The sequence below is a fragment of the Protobothrops mucrosquamatus genome, unplaced genomic scaffold, assembly GCF_001527695.2.
Source record: "Protobothrops mucrosquamatus isolate PMUCROS unplaced genomic scaffold, P.Mucros_1.0 scaffold387, whole genome shotgun sequence".
NCBI classification, from domain to species: Eukaryota; Metazoa; Chordata; class Lepidosauria; order Squamata; family Viperidae; genus Protobothrops; species Protobothrops mucrosquamatus.
Window position 1 is genome coordinate 338,301 of NW_015386719.1, and position 15,025 is coordinate 353,325.

General features: G+C 40.1%; 1 protein-coding gene across 1 annotated transcript in view; it reads left to right on the plus strand.

The window, feature by feature from the left end:
* The first annotated feature begins 2,926 nt into the window (after positions 1-2,926).
* The window catches only part of MGA (MAX dimerization protein MGA), a 61,771-nt gene continuing 49,672 nt past the window's right edge, over positions 2,927-15,025 (plus strand). The window contains exons 1-5 of the mRNA XM_015815936.1: positions 2,927-4,052; positions 7,143-8,091; positions 8,290-8,389; positions 8,926-9,018; positions 10,580-10,711. Of these exons, the coding sequence (XP_015671422.2) occupies positions 2,965-4,052; positions 7,143-8,091; positions 8,290-8,389; positions 8,926-9,018; positions 10,580-10,711 (2,362 nt within the window). The 5' untranslated portion in view covers positions 2,927-2,964. The remainder of the gene's footprint in view (positions 4,053-7,142; positions 8,092-8,289; positions 8,390-8,925; positions 9,019-10,579; positions 10,712-15,025) is intronic.

Here is a 15,025-nt window from a genome sequence, read left to right on the forward strand (position 1 = left end):
TTGGTTTTCAGACTAAGAATTTTACACTTAGCAATTTTTTCAGAGCTGATCACTGGCTTCATCAACAAATTGGTTTAAAAATGTGAAGTATTTTAAGGAGTTTAACCAGCAATTGTCTGTGAAGGTTGTCCTTGACTTACAATTACAATCGAGCCCCAAATTTCTGTTGCTAAGCAAAACATTTGTTAAGTGAATTTTGCCCCAGTTGTTAAAGGAATCACTGCAGCTTTAGTAACACAATTGTTAAATGAATCTGGCTTCCCCATTGACTTCGCTTGCCAGAAGTTCCCAAAGTGATCACATGACTGCAGGACACTACAACTGTCATAAATTTGAGTCAGTTGTCAAACCTCTAAATTTTGCTCACATGATCGTGCAGATGCTGCAATAGTTGTGTAAAAAACAGTCATGTGTCACTTTTTTCAGAGTTATAACTTTGAACGGTCACTAAATGAACTTGTAAATAGAGGACTACTTGTACTTGGTACTCTTAGCATTTAACACCGTGAGAACAAGCCTAGTCTCCCCTCTCTGTGTTTCCCTATGTTCTTTTGTGTATTTCTAAGAAGAAATTTAGAATTTATTATCTGAATGCAGATAAATTGGTTAATCGCAAAAAATGAAAAAATAAATGAACATTTATGAAGCGGGCTAGTTTTCACTACAGATACTTAATCTGTAGGATTGAAATTAACTGTATTTTATGTTCAATCTAAATGGAAGTAGAATTTCTTGGTCGATCTGTGGCTGTCCTAGGGGGGGAAAAAAGGACTGCAAGAGGGGAGAGCCCAGTAAGAGGCTTTGCTTTTTCTTGTAATGTTGAACAACTGCTTAGTGTTTGAACCAAGACACTGGAATTGTAAACATTAGATTCAGTGAAATATTTGAAAATAGCAATATTCTGAAATTTGAGAGGACATACAGTAGTTTTATTTTGGAGCCAAAACACTAAAGTACAATCCAGTTTGCTAAAATGCCTTTTACATTTATCAGTTATAATCTTTGACTTACAATCACAATTGAGCCCAACATTTTTGTTGTTAAGTGAAACATTTGTTAAGTAGGTTTTGCCCTATTTTATGACTTTTCTTGCCATAGTTGTTAAGTGAATCACTGAAATTGTTAAGTTAGTAACATGGCAGTTAAGCGAATCTGGCTTCCCCATTGACTTTGCTTGTCAGAAGGTCACAAAAGGTAATCACGTGACACCAGGATACTGCAACCATCATAAATATGAGCCAGTTGCCAAGCATCCAAATTTTGATGACATGACCACGGGAATGCTGCAACGGTCATAAGTGTGAAAAACAGTCATAAGTTGCTTTTTTCAATCCCATTGTAACTTCAGTCACTAAATGAACTATTGTAAGTCGAGGACTATCTGTACTGTATAGTCACCATTTAACTGACAGGCAATGTAGATGCATCTATTGCAAAAGTTACCTTTATTTTTATTATTCTTGGAATTCATACTTGGAAATAACTATTCAAGATGTAACACTGTAATGAAAATGCTTATGAGTAATCCCAGAAAAGGGGATCAGGAAATGATCATAATAATGATTTAGATATGATATTTTTAAATTAAATGTTTTTCATTTAAAAAATAAAACATAGAATATAATTACATGTTTAAGTATAACATGCTTGTATATACTATATACAACCTGAAAATAAAATATGCTTCCCTTTGTGTGCTTCCTTTCACCCAATTCTGTTCTGATGTTTCCAGAGCAGATTTATTTATTTACTTAATTTATTTTTTTTAGTCCTGCTGTTCATTCAAATTATTTGATCAGAGAATCATGATTAAAGAAACTAAAAAAAGATAAAAGACAAAATCTACAGTATATAGTAAAAATATTAGAATTTTAAAACCTGACTAAGAAAAATATCTTAATTTATGTTCTAAATTAGTTAAAGTACAAAGAATAATAATGATAATGTGCTAATTGGAATTATCAGATGTATAACTTACTAGGATATTTGTTCATATTTTTAAAAAATAAGCTACAATGATTTAATTTTTAAAATTAATTGAGCTTGATTTCTTTTTGTTAAAAAGATGAGTAGTTGTTTGACATACTTATCTTTTGTTTTCTCTTTTGACAGCTACATAAATTGACTAATGTTTTCACATACAATAGCTTCTGGGAAAAGAAGATGACTATAAAGCAGGTTTGTCAGTACAAATGTCTAAACAATAGAAAATATAAAACAGTGGTTTAACTTATGTCTGGTCCTCTACCTTATAGCCATTACAATGTCCCTGCAGTTATTAAAATTTGGGTGCTTGACAGCCTGTCCATATGTACAGCTGCAGGGCGTTTACAACTCAGCGTGCACTTCATTCCCCTCATTTCAACCTTGAGCTACAAATACTCTCCTATATTAGTATTTTCAGGTTATACTATTAGACTAATTGCACAGTTTTATTTATTGTGCTACCTTTTACTGTTCATATATAATCTCTTGAAGAGTATCTAGATATTACAGTCAGTGAAAGATTTGACTTTGAGCTACTAACTAGTGAATACTATCTTGCACTATGTGCTGTTTTTCTGGTCTCAATCAAAAGTGGTGTTGATGTTAAGCCATAGCTATTGAAGGGACTACATATTAAAGTATTTTGCGTTGCAAATATTGGCAGGAGAGGCCTTTTAAAGACATTTGTTCACAGAAGTTAACATACGGGTTGTTTGAGAGAATTGTTTCCTTTGCAATTAAGATTATCATGCTGTATTTTTGTAAATATACAGTATGGTTTATTAAAATTACTAGTGGGAGTTTATCCTCTTGATGTATTCTTTATCTTTGTAGTCGTAGTTGGTATGCAGTTGCGGTGGGAATGGAAACACACAAACACACAAAGTTTAACTATTTTGTATGAATTTTATTTCATTGATTTTTCTCCCCTACAGATGATTAAAAATCAATGAAGTTAAGTTGCCAGAATTTTGAAATATGGAAAATATTGGGGATATTTCAACTATTCCCATAATGGAGAAACAATCAGTTATATTAGGGAACCAAAATACTGGAACCATGTCAGGCACAACTCCTGCTCTTTATGTTCTTGTGAAGCAGAGCACTGGTAAATCTGATCAAGGAACCTTGCTTTCAAATCAAGATAACAGCAGTCTACTCAGCAGTGCAGCAAAGCCAATGAAATCTAAAACAAAGACATATCTTCCAGCTGATTGTGCTTCAGGGAATATCATTGTTATGCTGGACAACAATAATATGTGGAATGAATTCTATCATCGCAGCACAGAAATGATTTTGACAAAACAAGGGAGACGAATGTTTCCATATTGTCGATACTGGATAACAGGCCTAGAATCCAACCTCAAGTATATCCTAGTCATGGATATTTCTCCTGTTGACAACTTCCGCTATAAGTGGAATGGCCATAGTTGGGAACCCAGTGGAAAGGCAGAACCCCATGTGTTGGGAAGGGTATTTATTCATCCTGAATCACCTTCTACTGGTCATTACTGGATGCACCAACCTGTATCTTTCTACAAATTGAAGCTTACTAATAATACATTGGACCAGGAAGGACATATCATTCTGCATTCTATGCATCGGTATTTACCTCGACTACACCTGGTGCCTGCTGAAAAAGCTACAGAGGTTATCCAGTTGAATGGTCCTGATGTCCGTACTTTCACTTTTCCGCAGACAGAATTCTTCGCTGTGACTGCGTATCAAAACATCCAAATTACACAACTAAAAATAGACTATAATCCATTTGCTAAAGGATTCAGAGAAGATGGCCTGAGTAGTAGACTGCAGCGTGACGTGAAGCAAAATGGTAGCTCAGAGCGTGAAGGTAATAGTGTCACGAGTTCTCCTACTAATCACAGGCATCCCCCTGAAGGGAATATTTTTGATCCATCACAGAGAGAACTAGACCCACAACCTAGTGGGATATGTGACCCAGATCTGGAGAAAGAGTCCCTTAGTCCATATCATGAGTTCTTACATTTTGCGGAGACAGATGCGCATGCAGGTGACGATCGAGGATTAAAGGAAGAAGCATCAGAAAGGTAGGGTTGTGATTTTTACATAAAAAATAATCAGCATTTGTATAAAAAATATTTAAACAACTTGTATTAGTCTCCATCACACAGTAGTGCCTCTAGACAATGAATAGAGGGTTAAAACCATAATTGACAGAATGTACAAAAGTAAATAGCCCAAAACAATAATACATGCTTGAGGTCTAAAATCATTCGACTCCTAAACAATAGAGACAAGAATTAAACAGATCAATCAGCAGGGCTCACTTAATCTCCTCGCCCAGTTGCCTGATCTAGATCTTCATTCCTTACAGAAGATCAGAGCCATTTGGATTTCAGGACGTGCTACAATAGAGTAGGTGTCCTTGGTTCCACACAATCCACGTAATGACAATTCTTGATAGAGGAGATGGGTCATGCCAGCCCCATCGATACAGGTGAAGTGAGCAGAGACAATCAAAGATAGGTGGTCCCTCAAATAACCTGGTGCTGTGCCATATAAAGCTTTTAGATAATAAACTAGCTCCTGGAAGTGCAGTAGAAGCCTGGAGTAGAGATGTTACACGAGCATCTCACACTGCCCACACTGCTGCATTCTGAGTAAGTAGCAGCTTCTGAATACTCTTCAAGGGCAGCTCCATGTAGAAAGCCTTATAGTAATCCAATTAGGAAGTGACCAAAGCATGAGTTACTATGAGTAGAACCTCTTGATCCAGAAATAGGTGCAACTGGCACACAAGGTGAACCTGCAAGGAACTGTGAATCCAGGAGGACCCCCAAATTGCCCATCAGCTCCACCTGAGAGAAAGCTGCATGTATCCTAAATGCCATAGTGTAAGAACAAGGTGAGTGGAGGAATATTAGTGAAAGTTAGTAAAATATGGAATGTATACATTTGTGAATTTTAACAATACATGTAAAGGTTTTTTTACAAAATAAATATTAAATATATAATTTCAGCCAAATAGCTATATAAAACTTGGAATATTTGTATTTTGGCCAGTGTTGAAACCTTTATCTTATTACAACTCCAGCTGAAATGGTATTCAGACTAGATCAGTGCTTGATGTGCTACTTTAAACCCTATTGACAAGTTCAAGAATGAATAAATTGTTTCCAAATTATAGATTCATTAATATATATACAGTTTTAGAGCTGTGGGGGCCTATCTATGTGTTCATATATAGTGCATACAAAATAGAATTTGATAGTATATCATATTATTCATTATATCTTAATATAGTGCTATTAATATGCTCCTAGAATATAATTAAAATGTTTGAGTGCTACTTTTGATACTCTCTTTCAACTGCTTTTTATACATTCTAAGAAAATGTTTAAAAAGCAATAAAAACTTAAAAAAATGAATTAAAATAAAAAATGTGCGTCAGAATTTATTTATCACAGTAAACCAGAGCTAAATGAATTATATGCATCTTTAGGTCAGGTTCATACATCATATTATAACTTCAACAAATATAAAAATATTAGATTCAGAAATGGTCAGTATGTAGCCATATTTTGTATTTCTATTGTCAAAAACAGTTTGTTAATATAGAATACATTTAAAATTGATTTTAATTAAAATAAATGCACTAGAGCAGTGATGGCGAACCTTTTAGAGATCGAGTGCCCCAAAACTGGCCCCGCCCCTGTTCCACTCCCTGCCCCGCCTCCACCTTGCCTGCCCGCAGGGCCACTCACCACCTCCAGGGCCCGCGGCAGATCGCCCAGGCAGCGCCATGGCGGCCATGCCCTCTGCCCGCGCCCCTCAGCATCAACTGCGTGCGATGGGGCGTGAGGGCAGAGTCTTGTCTACACTGCCTGGCTGCCATGTCCTTGGCTGTGCTGCTCTGCGTGGGCCACGCTCAGGGGCAACTCTCCTCCAGGGGGGCTGCTGGTGAGGAGGGGGTCGCAGGGGGAGGCAAGGCTGGGGCAATGGCACGTGTGCCCACAGAGAGGGCTCCAAGTGCCGCCTCTGGCACCCGTGCCATAGGTTCGCCACCACTGCACTAGAGGAAGTACAAAGAATCAGTGCAACTCTTACGAATGAAGGCAAAGGATCCTGCAGTTTTCTGAAGCAATAATAGATTATCTACATGAACCATACATGGGCAGACTAGCAAAGGTCCTCTGTATAAAAAACAACAAATTAAGGACTATCAAAAAGAAATATGCAACAAAATGTAGATGTATTATCTTTAGAACATGAATTTCTNTTCTAGATTACGTCTTATGTTTAACTAGTTTTATGGGAATAAAAGTCCTTATTCATAATTCCAACAAATGGTTGGTAATGATTTATTTTTCACTATCAGCTTTTTCAGTACATTATATTGTGATTTACCATATTTCCAACAGGAAGTACAAAGTCAAGCTTTTTTCTCTCCAAATAATTATATTTGCTGATAGAGAAGAAGAGGTTGTTGACTGTAGCATTGCTTGATAGTTTTCTGTCAGTTAGAACAAGTAACCAGTGGAACAACCTGCCTTCAGAAGTGGTGAATGCTCCAACACTGGAAGTTTTTAAGAAGAAACTGGACAGCCATTTGTCTGAAATGGTATAGGGTTTCCTGCCTGAGCAGGGGGTTGGACTAGATGACCTCCAAGGTCCCTTCCAACTTTATTATTATTATAGAACGATTGATGCCTTTGAAAATTAGCTCTTGCTTGGTATTATTTGCTTATAGAACTTTTTGTAATGCATTAATCCTTTTTTTATTTCCTGTTATCCCTTTCTTATCTCCATCTAACTTTTTTCCCTTCCTCTGCCTCCACATCCATCCTGAGGTTTTGCTGGAAGAATGAAGGAATGAATAGCCTATTTATTTATTTGGCCTAGTCTTTTTTTGGTGGAAAGTGTATTTTCTCTTCACAATCCAAAACTCTTAATTTTTTTGATATTAACTTTGCTCCAAACAATAAATTTTCTATCCATAAACTTGCTGTCGAGTTAACCTTAATGTTAACAATTTGTTGCAATTTGTTAATAAGAGAGTGATGCCTAAAGGGGTGGGTGGGTGTTTGAGTAAGCCAAGTGTATTTTCCATGTCTGTCCTAAAAGAGAAGGTGAGGGTCTGCTTATTTCTGCAATTTGCTTTGCTTTCTTTTTTTCAGTCCAATATCCAGCCCTTGTCAAAAAATGTTACATGTGACATCCCAGCTTACTCTAGAGGGAGGAATCAACGTGTCTGTTAAAGAAGAACCATTAGATAACTATGAATATGAACTTCTAACTTGCACGGAAGGGGTAAATGTGAAGGAAGAAGAAACCAATTACACTGCAGAAGAATATTCCAACAGTGATGGCTCCATATTGAAGCAGCAGCTGGAGAAATACAGTGAAATAGATAAAATGGATATTGAATTCCACAAGGAACAACAAATAAACCAGTTGGGTGTTGCCAAAGCAAAAATGCTAAAATTGGATAGTGGGAAGATGCCTGTAGTTTACCTAGAACCCTGTACAATCAGCAGGAATACAGTGAAAATGTCTGATGTTTCACAGGCCTTACTGACGACAACTAAGAATGAAAAGTCTCCACTGACTCATTCATTAGATTCTTTCCCTGCTCATTTTGAAAATAAAGATATCTCTAGCCCCTTTGCGGACAAGGAAACTGACAAGTTTGCAACTGATAAAATGGTATCTGAAAACACAGCACCACAGGTACCTTCAGAAGAAGACGTGCTAGGGAGAAATATTGAAGCATGCGGCAGCCTCAATACAATTGAGAAAGAGTCTAGTTGTGATCTCAAGACCACTGCCATCAGCAGCCCTTCTTTAGCTAAAGTTACCTTTGATGACCAAAAGTTAAATATGTTGAAGACTCACATTTCTGGCAAGAGTATTGTTGGCAATCAAAATTTTGGGGTGTCAGGCCCAAGGAAACGAGGAAGACCACGGAAATCAAAGTTATCTGAAGCTGGGAGATCACCTAAATGCATTGCAAAATCTGATACAACCAATAATTATGCCTCTTTGGGAACTGCTAGTACCCATTTGGATGTTAACCTTGATCTTGAGGATGTGGATGGAATGCTTTTTGTATCCTTTGTATCCAAGGTAAATTTATATCCAAAATTTATACTTCTTTGGGGTTCTGTATTATAATTCTTGCCATTTTCAAATGTTGTAGTTTTAAATGATAAACCTAAATCATTTTAAGTTAATGTCTAAGTGTGGCTTCCTGTAACTTTGGAATGCCTCCAGTATAAACCTTGCATAAACGTTTTGTCAAAGTATGTTTTTTATTGCATGTAGGAAGCACTTGATATCCACACTTTTGATAGAGCTGAAGAAAAAGAATTGCAAAATACACTGAACAATTCACTGACTACATGTAATCCATGCACTGATTCAGGTAACAATAATGGTTAAACTTAATACTAGCAACTTGATATATCTATTAAGTAATATCAGTTATAGGTTCTGATTATTAACAAAGAGCAGGATTAGTATCTTCTTCATTAAATTGGAGATTGATGTTCATAATATGGGGAATTTTCCATTGAACTAAGTCTAGGAATGAATCTTCCAATAGAGGAGGATTTTTCTCAGCATTACAGTTGAAAGCCCTGAAAGAAATAAATTACATCCCCTTATATCATTATCAGTTCTTCCATCTAATATAATTTGTAGTGTAAACATTTTATAACTCTAGTTTGGTCCCAGCTGGCAATCTTTCTCTCCCTCTACTATGAAGAAAAACATTGCAAGGATCTATGAATTCCTGCTAAGCTTTCCAGGTTGAAAAGTACAAGGTAGTGGATAAATTAATTTTGCTTTCATTTCATGGGGCCTTGATTGATAGGCTAAGGTTATTTTTTCCATACAGTCTTCATTTTTGTAGCTAAAATTGTTTGGGAACGTATAAACAAATAAATGTATGTTTGGCAGATGGTCAAAGAATACAACAGCTGGAAAAAGAATTGTTAGAAGATTTAAAATCTTTTAAGTACAAACAAGTAATACATCCAAGTCTTCAAGAAGGTAGGTTCTGTGAAATACTCCTGATTATTTTTATTGTGTAAATTATGCATTTTGTATTTTATGTCATGAATCAGATGTGACAATTTGGTTGATAAAATGCAGAGAGTATATAGATTATTATCATTATTGTCAGAATAATAAATAATTTGTATCAGATGGAAAATAATTTGGATAGGTTTGAAGCTGAATCTTCCTCTATAAAGCATATCAATTGAAGGTTTAAAAGCAGTTGATTTAATACAAAAATATTCAGGAACTGCAGTCTGTATTTCCACTATATCGTTGTTTTATCAGTAGACCTTGAGTTACAAACATTTGAGCCATGGTGGTGTAGTGGTTAGAATGCATTATTGCAGGTTAACTCTGCCCACTGCTAGGAGTTCAATCCTGACTGGCTCAAGGTTGACTCATCCTTCCAAGGTCGGTAAAATGCCTAAAGATGCTTTTTCACAAGGCAATTGGACTTTCTTGTTTTTCTTTGAAGACGTTCCGCTTCTCAACCAAGAAGCTTCTTCAGCTCTTCTGAAGGGGCTTCTTGGATGAGAAGCAAAACGTCTTCAAAGAAAAACAAGAAAGTCCAGTTGCCTCGTGAAAAAGCATCTTTGGGATAACTATGACCTGGATGACTGAGAATCTCCATAGTTGGTAAAATGAGGGCCCAGATTGTTGGGGGCAATATGCTGACTCTGTAAACCACTTAGAGAGGGCTGTAAAGCACTGTGAAGCGATATACAGTATAAGTCTAAGTGCTATTGCTATTTGCTCAGCGAGTGTTCAAAGTTATGAAGGTGCTGAATGAAGGGACTCATGACTAGTACTCAAAGTTCCTGCTGCTGCAGTGCCCCCAAAGTCACATGATGCTGGAAACTGCATGCTCATTTATCATTAAATCACAAAACAAAAAATCTGGAAACCTGAATAGGCAAATGAGTTGGAAGCTGGAGAGTTTTCCTTTTATAGGGACAGTATGACAGGCCACAAGGGTCGGTAATCGAATTGGGAAATTGTGAGATTGTCTTGTGAAAATGTTTTTCTACTTCTGCAAACTAACTTTAGATCCAAGAAATGCTGACATTGGGAAGTGGAAGGTAAAAACATAAATACAGATTGATGTTGTCTTAATGTAGATTGTGGCTTCAACTTTGGTCATGAGATTTGGTTTTTATAGTGGATTTCTTTTTTCTTTCCCCTTTTCAGTACTATACTTTTCTCATTAAGTTGAACTCTGGTGATGAGTTATATCAACATTTAAATTGGGTATTGATACTGTTTAATGAAGCTATACTTAATGCCAGCTAGGTATCTTCTTAAGTTATATTTGAAGGTATTTTACAAACAGTTAAGGGGAAAATTTGTAGCATCTAATTTGGTAATCTTTGTATCCATGTAAAGTTTAATTAAGGTGGAATAATTTATACTGGGTAGGAAACCAAGTGAAAGTATTGTTTTTCAGCTTTATATTCTGTAAAATAAAATCCTGGCAAGAGTAAACATGACAGTGATCTTGATACGCATACAAAATTGTTTTAATAATGGTATAAAAATTCCTTCATTCTTTCAGTGGGTTTAAAATTGAATTTTGTGGACCCAACAATGAGCATTGATCTGAAGTATTTGGGTGTGCAGTTGCCCTTAAGTTATTCAGAGGAATATGCTTCATGGAAAAATGAAGGAACTGATTCTAATTCTGCTGGTAAGTCAGCATCTTAATGCAGGATTGCTTAAAATGAGTGGTAGAGTATTTCTGTATCTTTGAAAGACATTTGCAACAATACACCATGTTTTGTTTTACCATCTATAGATATATTGTTCAGTAAGGTGACTGCTTATACATTGTACAGTACATGGTTTGTTTCAGTTGTAGATATTAGATGAATCATACTAGCCTGGTTATAGCCTCATTAGGCTATAAACCATTACTTATTGTAGCAGCTGGGCTCACATTTGTACTACAGTATGTGTAAGCTAACACAATCTGCATTTATAATTGGATGCTCCTGTAAGTAGTAGATGACAATATTGTCATATTAAACATCTATAACATTTGACTTATATTAAGCTCAGTGATTTAAATGAAAAGATATACTGAATTTGTAATACTGCACTAGATCTCCAAAGAAAATAAAAAACCCAGAGTATTTTTTCAGAATTTACATATGTAACTGTCTTATCTATTTAACAAATTTATAAAACAAAAAATTTATAACAACAAACATCATAAAACACTAAGTAAAAACAAGAAAACAAAAAAGATTTTTTTAAAAATTCAAGATAGTAGGAGAGACCATCATCGTATTACACAACCATCTTGCCAACTCATCATGAACAGCAGTTCTCCAGTACAGGAGACGGAGACTCCACCAATGGGTTTTCTTTGTCTGCCTGCTCTTGAGACCAAGTATCCAAAACTTGTCACGCCCCCTCCTACTGGTAATCCAGTCTTAACTTGGTCTCCGCTCTTGATGACTTGTTTTGGCTTGGCTCTCTGCTAGATCAGGTTAGACAAATACAATCCATTGATTAGGTCTCTATTACATATTGGCTACTTATAAAAATCCAAATTTGAGATTACTAAATCTTCCCTCAAGTTGACAACAGCTTGCTTGGGAAGTGAAGGTGAGGGGTGGTGGAATTACCCTTCCTTCATTCCCCCCAGAGACAATTATCGCGGGGGGGGAGGTACAGGATCAACAGAGACAACTTGTTGACCTGTCCTCCACCTACCCAAGTTTCTCCCTCGGGGCACAGTGAAGACCCTGGCTTCTCTCAGACCTTCTCAGGCCTGTTGGGGCCCAGTTTAACAGCCCGAAAAGTTGCGGCCGCCATTTTGGCTGCAACTTCGACGGCCAAATCCTTTGACAAAAATTTAAAAAAATTTTCTGTTTTCCCTTCAGGCTGCATTTAAGGACGAGTTCCCTGGGCCCTGTTAGGTCCTGACTCCCCCCAGGCCCTTTTCAGGCTGGTCGGAGCCTATTTAGCCGTTCGGAAAGTTGCGGCCGCCATTTTGGATGCAATTTCGGCGGCCGAATCCTTTAGCGAAAATAACAGATCCCTTCTCCTTTTGCCTTCAGGTTCCCTGTAGTGACGATTTCCCAGGGCCCTGTTAGACCCTGACTCCCCTCACGCCCTTTTCAGGCCGGTCGGAGCTTATTCAGCCGATTGAAGAGTTGCGGCCGCCATTTTGGCTGCCTTTTTCGGCGGCCGATTCCTTTTTAAACAAAGAATTAAATTCTGCCCTCGGCTGCCATCATTAAGATAGCGATTCTCCTGGGTCCTACGTCGCCCACGGGGTCGCTAACTGGCCTTTCAAGTGCTCGGAGGCCTGTTTTAGCCTCCTGTGGAGTTGCGGCCGCCATCTTGGCTGCAGTTGTGGCCATAAGCTCTATATCACTGTAATCTGACAGAGGATTAGAGTCCTTGGAGCCCTGTTTCACCCCTCAGTAACGTTACACCCGCCATTTTGCGGGCAGGCGCCCGGCATTTGGTAGTCTCTGCTTCTCATTGTCAGTCTCTTTCTGACCAGAGCTGAGGGCGTGGCACGGTCCTGAGGAGTCATTGAGAGGACGCATAGGGGCGTCCATTTTAAGCCGGTCAATCCGGGCCACACACAAGAACGATCCAGACAGGATCATCTGGGTAGTGTTCGTCTCCCCTTCACCCCGGTAGCCGCCATCATTTAAATTGTCCAAATCGGACCTGGTAATTTGGAGCTGATTGTTCTGGTGCACATTGCCTGGTCATCTAAGGCCTCCGGGAGGAGCCCAACAGGTGGTTCCAAACGTGCCTTCGGCTCTGCCTCAACTACCGTGACCATAGTCCAGAGAGAATTTCATTGGTCGGGTGACCAGGGGGGCAGTCCGCGTACTTGCTCCAATACCGCTTCCGCCAACAACTTGCCTGCCAGAGCTTTTATCTCAGCTTTTGGTTCTGAGATAGCTCAAACGGGATGGAAGGACCCTCGTTGCCCCAGTCTTCAGGTGCGAATCCTCCACCTCCCGGTCACGGCTGCAATCTTCCTTCTGTTCAGAAGGCGGCAGGCAAGTGCAAGACCAAGACCAAGCACACAATTAAGAAGTCCTCCAAGTTGGCGGAAAAGCAAGCCAGCCGTAGGCACCAGGCCCTGGAGAAGGCATTCTCCAGGGCACAGAGGCATGCCCAAATAAATTTGGATAGCATGGCGGCCACCGAGGTGGAGCTACCATTGGGTCCATCGACATCTAGTCAGGGAGTATGGTCCATTCCAGGTATGCCGGTGACGTCAACTCTACCCTCCGCCTCAGCTGATCAGGCGTCACCCCTGAGCCCGTCGGTTATCCAACGCCCACATTACCTAGGTGTCCTGACATACAGGACATATTCTCGGACGGGCGTTTGGAGGCGCTATTGGCTAAGGTGGTGGATAGGGCTCTGACGCAGCGCTTACGCCCACACGACCTAACAGCTACTCACTTGGCCAATCTCTCAGTAGACTCCCCCATGGAGTGCCTGGCGACCCGGGGGCCTGATTCTCCGACCCAGTCCTCAGGGAGTGGTTACTCATCACCTTATGAGGAGGAACTACCCGAGATTGCCTTTTCAGAAGATGAGGAGCTCCCACCTGAGACATCTTCTTCGGGGGGATTATTCAATCCCAACCATTTTCTAACAATCCTTCGAAAGGCCACTGCCACGGCAAACATAGGGACTGACCAGTTCCCACTACCTCAGACTGATCCCACATCCACACCCAGGCCAATTTTTTCCCAGAAAGTGGCGACGGAGCACCATGTTCCGTGCCCCTCAATTTTTCTGGAAGGAATTAAGAAGCAATGGGCTTCACCTTCCTCTTTCCCATCGGCAAGCAGTTCAGACAAAAAGCTGTACAGAACATCCACGGATCTTGCCGATGCATTGGACATTCCTAAGGTGGATGAGGCTTGGACCCCTTTGGTTTCCCAGACGGCAGTGGCGGGGGATCTGTTAGAGGCACTCAAAGCCGATGATAAGAGGTGGGAGCAGACCTTCCGCAAGACTCATCAGTCGGCAGCATGGGCCATCAAAACTGCAACCTCGGCATCCTTTTTTGTCCGTACCACCCTTCTGTGGCTTCAACTGCAGGCCAGGGTTCCTGTTGAAGACGTGAGAACTCACCAGGACCTGGCCAAGATGGTAGCTGCCACAGAATACGCGGCGGATGCGACGTTACAATCGGCAGTGTTTTCTGCCAGAGGCATAGCTTCCAACACGATTGCCAGAAGGATGCTATGGCTGAAACACTGGCAGGCCGATACCAAAGCCAAGTGGCGCTTAGCAACCGCCCCGTACTCGGGTGGCACCCTTTTTGGGGATGCTCTCGCCCCTTATCTAGTAGAGAATAAAGATAAGCGGAAGGTGATGGCCCACCTAAACAAAAGGTCTGATAAAAAATCCACGTCCTTTTTTCGAAGGCCGCCATTTCGTCAGTCGGCGGCAGCACCTGCCGCCCAATCAACCAGGCCATTCAATCAGAGACCGGCTAGACCATATGATCGTCCATACGATAGATCTGGCTCTCGCCCCAGGCAGCAGTACCAGCCCAAGCGGCCATTTCGTGGGGCCGGCCGGGGCTACCACAAGGCCAAATGACTCCGCACAAGCTCTTCCCATTGGAGGAAGATTAACACATTTCTTCCACCAATGGGAACAGACGTCCATGGACGACTGGATTCTGAGTACCATCCAGCACGGGTTGCCCCTGGAATTTCTAACCACACCCCTGGACCACTTCACCGCCTGTTCGGTATACAAGGACCCCTCCAAACGAAGACTAATGCAGGAGGCCATCCTTCCCCTAACGGAGATTCACGCCATAGAACCGGTTCCGTCGGAATACAGGGGCAAGGGGTTCTACTCCATCCTCTTTGTGGTTCCCAAAACCTCGGGAGGCTGGAGGGCTATCCTCGACCTAAAAAATCTGAACCATTATGTAATCTACAAGAAATTCAAAATGCAGTCCCTCCAGTCCATCCTGGGGGGCATCAGACAGGGC